This window comes from Lagenorhynchus albirostris, chromosome 11 (genome assembly GCF_949774975.1).
Source record: "Lagenorhynchus albirostris chromosome 11, mLagAlb1.1, whole genome shotgun sequence".
NCBI lineage: Eukaryota > Metazoa > Chordata > Mammalia > Artiodactyla > Delphinidae > Lagenorhynchus > Lagenorhynchus albirostris.
The window spans coordinates 63,029,265-63,041,659 of NC_083105.1; the positions used below are offsets into that span (position 1 = coordinate 63,029,265).

A 12,395-nucleotide genomic window follows, 5' to 3' on the forward strand; every position below is an offset into this window, starting at 1 on the left:
AAAGAATGGCAGGCACACAGACCACAAACGTCTTCAGTCCTCACACAGCGCTGGCCCGCAGGAAGACAGGAGCCCTGGGAATCCTGGAGGAGGCTCAAGTTCATCAAGTGTAAGGGACCACAGGTACCCAAGGACAGCACCCTCGAGCCAGCAGGTGCCCTGGGGAGTTCAGAAGGACAAGGGAGAGAATGGCAGTGCCACTGTCTTGTTAGAATCTTCCTTAACGGGAACTGAGGACAGGACTCTCAGATCCAGTGATGAAGCCCACTACTCCCAACCAGCACCTGGCCTGCTTGGAGCACTGGGGCTGACAGAACAAGCTCTAAGGTGAGAACCTGAGGTCCCCAGGGTAGAAATCTTGTTTTTCACCATATCCCCAGTGCCTAGAACCACAGCTGGCATACAGCAGGTGCTCAACAAATATCTGTCAAATAAAATGAACAAACACCATGAGCATGGCTAATGGTATCGAAGAAGAAAGCTCAGGGAAGAGCTCTCCATCAGTAAGTAGGGGGACCCATCCTTCAGAAGATTCTTTTATTAAAACTGGGTGACATCGATAAGGAGACAGTACAAAAAAAATTTTGGTCCATGAAAAAAACATAGTAATTCAATTAATAAAAAGTTATCTTCAGGGACACTGTGGAGGAGTGCTGAGCTTCCTTCTCATGGTTCCAGCCCCAGGGACAGAGGCTGTCTGTCCAGTGTCACTCTGGGGAGAACCTTTCAAGGGAGGGATGGGATAATGACAGGAAGGGGAAGACAGGGAGGAAGTTCTGCTGTTCCCAGTGTGGGACAGTCAGGGATACAGGGCTGGGGCATGTGCTCGCAGAAGCCTGAGGAGGGGGTGGGGAAGCAGGGGCTTTGTCAGTTCTGCGGGTTTAGAGCCCATGCTGAACGGAATTCCCCCTCTGTGCCCAGCTGTCTCCCACCCTGCTGTGTTGAGTCTGCGAGCCTGGGACATGCTAACTCAGGGGTGATACAACCTGGAAGAAGAATTTGAGGCTCTCCTGGAAAGATGCAAAACCATCTCAGTTGCAAGGGGCCCAGATCACAAGGTCCTGCTGCTACCTGAGGGGTCTGAAGCTTTTGAGGGCAGGGGCTGGGTAGTCACAATCCTGTGAGGCAGGGAGAGGGAAGAGTCACAAACCCAACTCAGAGCTATTCTCCAGCCCTAGGCGCTTTCACTCCTCAGTGCCCTAGAAGTCACCAGTGGGTGTCAACTGGGCAGACAAGGGACAGGAAGACAGGGATGGCCCAGGGCTTTTACCCGTTTGATTTTAGGCCTGTTTCTCCATGAAAGGATGGGGGAGGCAGGGTGGAATGAATGAATGAGTCACACCTCCAAGCAACAGCAGGAAGGAACAGCCTCTGCCAGCAATGACAGTACCCTAGGTGAGGGCCCTTGGGGCTCTGACAGGGAAAGGCAAGATTCCCCCACTCAAATGCCCTGGGTTAGGACAGGTAGGAGGGAATCCTAAGAAGCAGCTACAGGGAGTGTGGTGAGAGGGAGCAATACTAAGAGAACAAACTCCAATACTGATGTGGACCCCCTACGAGGGAGTAAGAGAAGCACTGAGTCAGCAGGCCAATCCAGAGGGCTGCGGACTGACCTGGGACTCAGTGGAGCCCAAGAACCAGGATTCCTCTAGTGCTAGAGGGCAACAAGTGAAGGGACAGTTTGCTCCAAACCTGTGGAGGGAAGGTAGGAAACTGGATTCTGTTATCAGGAAAGCCGAGATCAACTAGCTTATAGAGTGCCCCCAGGCCTGAGTCTCGGAGAAGGGGCTAAAGCTCCCAACTCCTGGGTCTCTGAAGGGCAGGATCAGTGTAGCTGGTCCCCTTGAAGACCACTTGGCCTTAGGCCCAATCCATTCAATGCACTGATTACCACTACGGGTTCTCTCTCTAATACTATCTAGAGGTCCTATGCAGACCAGGGGAGGGTACAGGCACATGGGAACTTTGTGGGGCAAAGGGAAGCTGGGGGTAGGAAGGGATGGGGTGGGAGAAGAAGAGGGTAACAGGTATCATGTGAGACCCTCTTCATTCTGGTGTTGTCCTAGAACCAACAGCATCCCCTGGAAGGCCCCAAGCAAGACCAAGGCAGGTGCTATGAGGCAGGCAGCACAGGGCCCCAATAAAGAAATCGGTGCAGCCAATCAGGGCTGTGGGAGAAGCCCTATGTGTTTCGGATTCCCAGGGCTTGCTCTAATTCTTGTCGTCTCTGCTGCACCTAAGGAGAAAATAGTGGAGGGAGCGGAAGATGAGACAAACCAGAAGCTGGTACCTAACACCACTGACCCCCATCAAGGGTGCAGACCCCCTGCCTTTTGTCAGTTTCTCCTGTGCACCCCAGGTGCCTACCTTGGAGTAGAAGTATCGGCACACGGCCTCCTGTGCCCAAGGCTGGAAGTAGAACTCAGCTCGGCGCTCTTCCTCTGGGTTACCCACCACATCAGTCATGGTCTGAGGGAGATGGGAGGGGGAAGACACAGAAGAGACTGGTTTCCTTTCTTGCATCTGTTATGGATTGAATTGTATCCCCTAAAAGATGTTGAAATCCTAGCCCTCCCAGTACCTGTGAATGTGACCTTATCTGGGAATAGGGTCTCTGCAGATGATCAAGCTAAGATAAGGTCATTAAGGTGGGCCTAATCCAGTATGATTGGTGTCCTTATGAAAGAGGAAACTTAAGACACAGAGACAGACATGCAGAGAGGAAAGATGATATGAAGACACATGGAGAACACCATCTGCAAACCAAGGAATGCCTGAAGCTACCACAAGCTAGGAGAGAGGCCTGGAACAGACTCTCCCTCCCAGCCCTCAGAAGGAACCAAACCCTGCTGACAACTTGATTTCAGACTCTAGCCTCCAGAACCATGAGACAATACCGTTTCCCTTGTTTAAGCCACTCAGCTTGTGGTACTTTACTATGGCGGCCCTAGCAAACCACTAAAACAACACCCAAAGTCGCCTCTGCTGTCAACAAGTCATTCCCTTGTTCAGGGATCCTTTCAGGCACCCCCTGTCCCTTGCTCCTCTTCTCGGGCTACCTGCAGTCAATCACCACAGAACAGGCGAGCACTGAGGACACATCTCACACATTCTGCGCTCTTTCCTACCTTCCTGCCTGAGCTTCTGGCGCTCCCCTCTCTGGGATATAACTCAAATCCCAAATTCTCCATGAAGCCTTCCCTAGCTATTCTAGCCTCATCAATCTCCGTTCTCCTTTGTATTACCTTTTTGATACTGGTGAGTTCCAGTAATGTCTTACATGATTTACTATTTTTTAAATCACAGTAACATGGTTTCTCTGAACAGAATGTGTGCTACTTTGAAATAGATCAAGTTTTCCACTCTGTATCGCCTCCAATACGGTGCACAGTGACAGCACATAGTAAGTACTAGATAAACACTTGATGGTTCCACCTCCATTTCCCTACTTAATTGTAAAATGGGCCCTGGAACACACTAAAGAAAGTCTGGTCCCTCACTTCCCCCCGGCTCTCCATCTCATGCTACGGAAACAGAGCAAATGTATGCCTCACGGATCTAAGTCTCTTTACACCTGTCCCAGGTTCTTTACCTTGAGGTCCCGGCACTGGGACTGAAGCCAGTCATTGATGAAACCCTGAGGGTCTCTGGCAAAGCTCAGCATGAACTCTCGCTGGGTCTTCAGCTGATTGATAGTTTCTATCGTCTCATGGATCTGAAAGGAAGAAGGAAGCTCGTAACATTTTCACACTGGGGAAGTGCAAAGTTAAATGGCAGGCAGTGTGTGACTTCTTGTGCCGCTGCCAACCTAAGAACAGAGTGCAGCCCACAAATGGCACTGCTGCCCCACCTGCTCAGGCGCTCGGCATTCGCTTAGCAGGTGATATGCACCGTGTCTCTATACACCCCACGTGAGGGAAGTTTTCCTTTTCGTCTCCACAATGTCCACTGTGGATGAGGCTACATGCTAAATATTTAATCCACAGCATAAATGGGTCCTGAAACACTCTCAGGTAGAAAAGAAGTGGTACAGAGAGCTGTCTCAAAAGCTGTGGTCCGTGGGTTTTGTTCTTTGTCCTCTTCTCATTCTCTATACTCTTCCTGGCGGTTTCATCTACTTGTATGTCTTCCAGTACCACTGACAAGGTAATGAGTCCCCAGTCTGCAGACCAGAATCCATTTCCCAAACTCCAACCAATCCACCTGCTTGACATCTCAAGGCACCTTAAACTCTCCAAAACTAAATTCACTACCTTTCCCCAATACCTGCTTCTCCTCCTGTTCCCAATCTGAATAACTACAACTGTACACCTCAGCTGAAAACCTGAGGGTCGTTGTAATGCCTCTTCTCCCTCACACCTCACCCCACTGTCTCCATCCAGTGTCCAAATCCCTGCAAATTCACCTTAACACCTTCCAAATCTACCTACTCATTTCCATCCTCACTGTCAGGACCGTAAGTTTAGGCCCTCGACACATCTCACAGGCATCACTGCACCAGCCACTTAACTGGGCTTCCTTCCTCCACATCTGTCCCCATTACAGTTCACTCCCCACCATCCTGCCAGTGATCATTCTGAATGCAAAGAGCACCAGGCCCTCCAGTTTTCAGGACAAAGTCTAAGCCAGTTTTCCCCGCAAAGCTGCTTCATGACGAGGATTCTGCTTCCTTATCCAGTTTCTTTTCCCCAGCACCCCGAGCTTTATCTAACACAGTAAGCAGCTTGTACTTCTTGAACATGCCAGGCTCTCTGCTCATCTTTGGGCCTTCATATACCCTGCTCCCTCTTTCTGGAATGGCCTCTGCCCCCCAAGCCCCTAAGCACCATCCTCCTTTCTCCCCTTTCATTGACTCCCATGTCGTCCTTCAAGATTTAGTTGAGGCATCAGCTCTTCCAGGAAGGCCTCCCTGTTCTCCTTTGTGTTCCCAGAGCCTTTCTGGCTTTACTTGCATGGACTATGTGTGATAATGGTGTCGCTAATAACAATAGGAGCAGCAGCTGCCACTTGTTTTTATGTGCCAGATACAATGTCATGTCTCTGCATACACTGTCGCATTTAATCCTCATAGCAACCTCATAAAAATACGTATTATGGTCTCTATTTCGCAGATCAGAAACTGAGGCTCAAAGCTATTAAGAGGTATAGCCAAGGATCAGAACTCATGTGTGTCTGGCTCCAACCAGCACCAAACAGAGCGCCTAGCATTTACTGGGTGGCAGTACATTTTGAATGAATATCAAGAATCAAAAGAAGCCAAGAAGCTGTGACAGAGGGCTGGTGGCACCCAACTACCCAGGGCATGGTCCCTACCTTGTTGTCTAGAGTAGCAATCTCCTGCTGGCTGGCAGTAGACAGCAGAAAAGAATTCATCTGGGTCTTCAAGGTATCATCCACTTCCACATCAATGTCATAACAAGCTGTCTTTTTCTGATCATTCGGGTCAACACTGGGGAGGAAACCAAAGGGGCCTGGTAAAGGGCTTGTCCCCTAAGACCTAATTACACAGGGTCAAAAAGATGGTCTAAGACTGAAGGGCAAGGAGCTGACTGCAAAAGGGCACAAGAGACCTCTTCGGTGTGATGGAAAGGTTCTGTACGTTCCTTGTGGTGACAGCTACAGGATGTATACATTTGCCAAAAATCATCAAATTTTATTTTAAGTGGGTGTAATATATTGCATATAAACCTCAACAGAGTTAATTTTTTTTAAAAACTCAATGGTAAAAATTCAAATGTTACAAAAGATATCCAATGAAAAGTAAGTTTCTCCCTCCCCACAAGGAGACCATCACTACAGTATCTTCTGTATCTTTCCCCCTATTAAACTAAAATTGACCCTGAAAATGAATTCAAATAAAACACATACCACGCAAAATAAAAAGTAGCCTAACTTTAAGCCCATGAATACGGGACAAACTAGCTTCTACTGACCCAGTGTATAGGTTGTAGGAGTTACTATTGGCTGAGTGATGATGGTTCAGGGTCTAATGAAAGGAAGGCTAATTAATATGGAATAAGGGAAAGAAGGCAAAGACTACATCCAGCCAGAAGACATGCTGCTTTGAGGAGAAGGTGCCTTCCTTCACTCCATATCTGCCTAGAGATGCCCTGCTCATCCATCTTCTGAGCAGAAAGCAGATGGAGGTAATGGAGTTGGAGTCTCAGCTTGGAATGTCCTACCACCCAGAGAAAAGACAGTAGCTCATCAGTGATGAGCTGGTAAATGTCTAATAACTGATTCTCCAAAAGAGAAGAAGAACAAGAACAAGAACAAGAAGCCCTGACTTGTAGCATTTGCTGATTTCTGTGCTTTAAATATTCTCGACATGATTGATTTCAAGATGCCAACATTACATCACTGATCAAGGAGCTGGGAAGGGATGTGCAGTAGCACATCATTAGATGGTATTTCCACCATACAGACACAACAGACAGAAGTAACCTCGATAATACAAACACCAGTAAACTAATATAATAATTCAGAGATGATGAATTTTTGAGTATATATTACCCTTATTTCTAATATAACGTATTTAACTGCAAGTTTGTATAATTTAACCTTAAATAACGACTGTGTTTAACAACCTGCTTGCAAAATCCCTGAAGATTTTGAGAACTGACTTGTGCAGCTGGTGCAAGCCAGCTCCAGCACACCACTGCCTTGCACACACATGCTTACCTGATGACATGATTAATGATGATGGGCTCTGGTGGCATAAGCAAGGCGTGGAGCCGTTGGGGGATCTCTGAAAACTTCATACGCTGAGACTCAAAGATCTGCGGGAAAGAGGAGAAGCAGCTAAGAGCACAATTAGTGCTCCAGTGGACTTGAGCAAAAGAATGGGTCCTTTTCTTACCTGCTGGAGGTACTTGTCACAGATGACAAACTCCCGCTCGTGTGGGTCCTGGAGCTTATGCGTCTTGATATATTGCCACAGTGCTTGAATGATCACTGGACGGGTCTGGGTGTGGATGCCCAGCAGCCGAGCCAGACGAGGGTCTAATTTAAACTGAGGAGGCTACAGAGAACCAAAGAGTTTGGGATGAAGCTAATGAGCTGAGTCTATGTGCATTATGAGGTGCCTGGCATGGCCATACATTCAAGCTAGTCAACAGGCATTAATGCGGTGCTTTCCCTGGGGCAGAAGAACACTAACAGGAACTCAGAAATGACCAAGACCCTATCCCTATATTTAGGGAGGCAACAGTCTGGCGGCAAATTACCCACAACTAGACTTAAACCTTTAAATGTCAGACTGCTGATGGGATGTGGCTGTGAAAGCTGGACCCCCTCACATCACACAGAATACCTGGTAATCCAGCATCAGCAGGACAGTACACCGTACATTCACGTCTCCTGGCCGCTTCACCTGGAAGCCATCTGTCTCCTGGGTAGTGGCGGTCCTGTGCCACTACAGAGAGGAAGATGTCAGGGGGTGCTCTCCCAGAGGAAGAGCTGGAGTGGGAGGGAAGAGCTTCTGTAATGACTGAATATTCAACTTTGATTACTGAAGCTACTGGAGAAGAGCAACAGCATGAGACATTTTAAAAAACTGCACATGACTTTGGGATTCCTGTCTATAAGTCGATTGACCTTTTCATTATGACTGCTCAGGGTCACATTTAAATTAGCCTGATCTTTCAGTGATAATTTTATCCACAAAAATGGATAATATACATGTGTATAGTAAAATAACATAGCTATCATCGATTGGGTACTTACTATGTGCAGGAGTATTCTGAGACATTTACTTGGATTATCACATTTAATCCCCAAAACACCCATACGAGATAGGCACCATTAAACCTATTCTACAGATGAGAAAACTAATGTTTAGAAGAGTGAAGTAAGCTGCCTAACGTCAACAGCCAATAAGTGGTGGAGCTGCTATCTGAGCTCTGGTGTGTCAGATTCTACAGTCCACGTTCTTAGCCACTATGCTCTACTGCTATAAAGTTAAGTTCAATATATTTACAAATTTCTACTGATTCTATGACTTACTTCCCTTATTAGATGGTAAAGACCTTCCCATGTCTCTTAGTGGTTGAGGTTAAGGGGCTGCAGCTACACTGGCAAAGAAAGGAGCAGGTTAAGTTCACCTGGAGCCCTGGACTGTCTTATTCTGGTTTTGACTATATCCCAAAGAATACTGTTGCTGACATAGTCTTCAGAACACTATGTAACCAGGCATTACCATAAAAAATTTTTGATGATTTGGAATGTGAATCTAAACAGAGCAGGAACCAAAAGCAAGTCCCAGATCTGTAAAAGTAGCCTTGGCACAAGGACTAGAACCCTTAGTTAACCCCCTTAATCACAGCACTTGTCACCAGGAAAAAGGTTGAATGGTGTGTGGATAACTACATCTCACCATTTTTAATAAGCAAGATGCAGAGATGGCTTGGCATCTGTAAGAGGCCTCCATCAGAATTTCCCTTGAAAGTGGGGGCAGCAACCAAGATAGTAAAATTTAAAAGGTGGGACAAGTCAGACTGCAAAAGCTCTTGGGTCCAAACAGTACCAGAACTGAACAGCTAGTGCCACCTGGAGGCCAACGTGCAAACTGCGTTGGAGGAATTGTACACCTGGGGTAACCCTTTATTCATACCTTCCCCTTTCCCTAGACATCAATGTTTGGCTCCCAAGTCCATCATCCTCCAGTCATAAAGTCAAAGCAAAGCCTAGAGGACAGAACTACTCACTTCCACCAGATGGTTATCTGGCCCATACAGGTCTTTGTCCAGTTCGATCACCAAGGACTTAAAAAAAGAAGAGAACTTCCTCTTTTGTTTGGTGGCATCATATTTGGACAAGGCTGACTAGAGGAGAGAGAGGAGAGGTCACGTTAGAAAAGGCCAGAAGAAATTCCCCAAAACAAAGTCCCATAATAAAGGAACCCACAAAAGCAATGGGAAAAAAACTCAGAAATGTCTTCTGAGAACCTCTTAGGAGATGGCAAGGTAAGCTGCCTGTGGATACTGAACAAGTCACAGTAGCAATGAACCCTGAAGAAGCAGCCTATAACACATACAGGGTGACTGACGTACCCACCTCATTTCCCCAAGGGAAATGGGGCAAGTTAAGCCAAACCTCTGCACATAATAAAGCGAGTCTAAACAGAGAAAAGTCTGACTCTACAGGGGAAATGAATCACAGGTAATAAAAAGCCAGAACAAAAACAGCTTTATTTGGATCACATGCCACCACCGGGAGATGGACCGGACCTATACAGAGAAAAAGGAGCCTCTGACACTCAGCCCTGGTTCTCCTGAAAAATGCATTCATGCTGGCTCGCCTGTGAACAGCTAAAAATAGAGAGCCAGAGAGTATAAGGAAATGGCAGGTGAGCTTCTCCAAGGAGCTTCTGGGGTGGGAAGTTTGGGGGCTATCACCAGTCAGCTGATGTTCCCATGAAGCAACGAAGAGCCTGTCAGAGAAATCTACCCCACGTAAACTGTGAAATGTCTCCAATGGAAGCTGGGAAGATGGAGATGCCACAGTGGAGATCGAGGACCTCAAGGACTCAGAGAGGAAAGCATGGCCCAAATGCTAAGTGCAAACTCACTTGGTTTTAAAAAAAAAAAAAAAAAAACTAACTGAAAAATCTGCAGATACTGCCAAGTCCAATGGCTAGCAGCATCAGGAAGGAGGTAAACAACAAATCAAATCCCACGACAATAAGGTTCTCGATATGATACCACAGAGGGGGCCAAGCCGTGGGAGCCAGAAACAAAGAACCATTGTATTTTAGTACAGGGAACACAGTGACCCTCTCCCTGCTGTTCCCAACAGGAGCCGTAAGCACCAGTCAGGCTTCCTGCCAACCAGACAATACTGCTTGTTCCCAGCAGCTCCCACCCTAAATGCCGACCACAGTGGACCTTGAACTCACATCCTCCAGGAGCCGTCCTTCTACCCGAAGCTCCCAGGAAGCCACCGTCCCTTCCCCATCCTCGGCATCTGACTTAGCCGGATTGAAAGTGTTAGAAATGAAAATTCGCAGCTTCCGTTTTTGCTGAGGAAGGCAGAAACAGGATTGATAGTGGGGCTTCAGTGGTTTGATGTTGAAGACAAGGGTCTCCCCAAACCTGAAAATGACTCCTAACAGACTGGCTTACTGTCTACCCAGTCCTTGGGGTGGGTGGATGGAGATTCCACCTAGAAGAAGAGTACAGGCCACTGGCCTGAGTGCAAGTGCATTCACCAGGATGTCAGATGGACGGAGTCATGCAAGCTGCCAGGTTCCCAAGGTGGCAGAGCAGTTGTAGCAAAAACACCAACAGGGTATATTTCTGGTGCAAGAAATATCAAAAGCCCCTCCCCCTTCGCTGTTCTGTTCTTATGCTTCTAATGTAATTCTCAGTTCGTAGGCAGAAGGGAGAGATGTAATTTAAATGCCAAGGAGAGCTGTGCTACGCCTTTGATTTCCCATCCCAAGCCTGCTGAAGGTTCCCGCGTCCTCTCCTTTGGCTCTCTGCCTTGCACTCTCCTGCGTTGTTACCTTGATGGGACGTTTCAAGGCCTCCTGGATATCTAGCCGTTTCCTCATGATAGTCTGGTCCAGTTTCCTTTCAAAAGCCAAGAGATCCATATAGGCCTGGGATTCTGGTACCAGTTCACGAATCTTAGGAGCAGAAAGATATCATTGGGATCTAGAGCTGACCACCTCTATTTTCAAGCTCAGCATACCTTCAAGAAGACCTATATAGCCTGGACTCACCCTTTGAGGTAGAATTTTGTCAGCCATCTTCTTTTTCTTTGCACTGTTTGGAATAAACACTCTTATCAGGATGGGATGGAACTAGCCAGAACATGAAGACAGGCTGTCCACACCTCCGTTTATAGTGAAGTGAAGGAACTGCAAAGCCTGTCTCAAGTCAGACACCCCCATCCCCCAAAAACGCAAAGAATTTTCAAGAATGAGCACCGTCTGCTGACACAGCACCACCACTTCTTGGTTGAGGGACTCCCACCACCTGCATCCTCACAGGCCTCCTCCTCCCTCCCTCCCTCCCTCCCTCCACCCTGGGGTCATCTTACTTGTGGTTCCGATTTTGGACCGCCTGCTGCTGGACCTGCTGGATCTGCTGAGGCGCAGGTCTCTTGCGGGACTGGTCCATCCCTGACTGGGCCAGGCCAGGTCGGACTGAAGGGTTCCCCCCATAGCCAGGGGGTCCCATGGAAGGTCCCTGAGGTGTCATTCGGCTGCCTGGTAGCATACCTGGTCTCTATACAGGGGAGAGGACCCAGAGATGTCATCGCTTCCCCTGCAAACCCCACCAAGAAAGGCAAAGTGGGGGAGGCCTGAGTTCTTTGAATGAAACAAGGCTGAGGGGGTGGGGTGGAACACAGTGGTGGGCTGGGAGGAGAGCCCTCTATCTCTGTGAAATCTAGATAGCTGGAGCTTCCTCAAATATAGCCCCAAAGCTAAGACAGCTAGATTACACTCAAATTCTCCCCAGTCTATTTTGTATCTGGCGCATTGGACATCTCTAATTCCACATTTGCTCAGAGAGTACTGCCAGCTACTGTCTCCTCAGAAGCTGACCTCAATTTGCCAGCTACACCTTCTGTGTTCCTCTGGGCGCTGGAGCTGCCTAGGCCCTTTTGCACACAAGCTCTCACAGGCCCATGCTTCGCCCCACTTCTTCGTCCACCCTGGTTGTACACCCTGACTCCCCAAGAAAACAATGCCCCTGGGAGCAGATGAGGATGCTAATTGCCTCCCTTCCCTTCCCCGCACTACCTCCCTGCACCCCAACTCACGGCCCGAATCCCTCCCAGGCGAGTCCCTCCTACTCCTCCCCCCACCCCTGTCACTCCCAGGCCCCCGCACGGCCCCGCCCCCGTCCAGCGCGCCCCTCCTCCTGCCGCACTCACCGGATAGGCCGCTCCGGGCATCGGGGAGCGGTACAGCCCTTGACCCGGCGCCGGGCCCATTCGCACCGGAGGCCCCGGAGTCCCGCCCGGACCCAGGGCAGCCGCCGCGCCCGCCCCTCCTGAAGCTCCGGCGCCGCCGCTCGGAGCCACAGACTGGAAACCCGCCCGGGCCGCCATCTTTCCCGGAGCCGCTGCTGCAGCTGCACAAAGAACCGGAACCGGAACTCCCCCCGCCCCCCGCGCGCCCCCCACGCCCCCCGCGCGCCCGGCCGGCCCGCCGGCACGGGAGGCTCGGGGCAGCGAGACTGTGGGCTAGGGGGAGGGGGGGGGGACAAGCGGAAAAGGCGTGTGACCACTCCCTCCAGCCTTCACGGTCCGGGAGGGGAAAACCATAGAGAGGAGCTCTGGGATAGAGAGGCCCTGCGAGCGGGCGCCCCCAGGCCGACGGAGGAAGACAAGGATCTGGAAAGGGGGACCACAGCTCAGGGTGATGGAGTAACTGCTTCATCTTG

General features: G+C 49.2%; 1 protein-coding gene across 2 annotated transcripts; it reads right to left on the reverse strand.

Moving 5' to 3' along the window:
* Positions 1-523: 523 nt before the first annotated feature.
* On the reverse strand, positions 524-12,097 carry SMARCD1 (SWI/SNF related, matrix associated, actin dependent regulator of chromatin, subfamily d, member 1). 2 transcript variants are annotated; one of them, XM_060166269.1, is made up of 13 exons: positions 11,884-12,097; positions 11,044-11,231; positions 10,724-10,766; positions 10,505-10,627; positions 9,896-10,018; positions 8,706-8,822; positions 7,313-7,414; positions 6,860-7,021; positions 6,682-6,779; positions 5,314-5,449; positions 3,593-3,715; positions 2,368-2,469; positions 524-1,118 (listed from the first exon to the last, which is right to left on the reverse strand). In XM_060166269.1, the coding sequence occupies exons 1-13, from the start codon at positions 12,058-12,060 to the stop codon at positions 1,068-1,070; spliced, it is 1,545 nt and encodes a 514-aa protein (XP_060022252.1). In that variant the 5' UTR covers positions 12,061-12,097; the 3' UTR covers positions 524-1,067. The 2 variants fall into 2 exon arrangements, with proteins under 2 accessions (XP_060022252.1, XP_060022251.1); XM_060166268.1 differs by having other exon boundaries at positions 524-2,236.
* Positions 12,098-12,395: the final 298 nt, after the last annotated feature.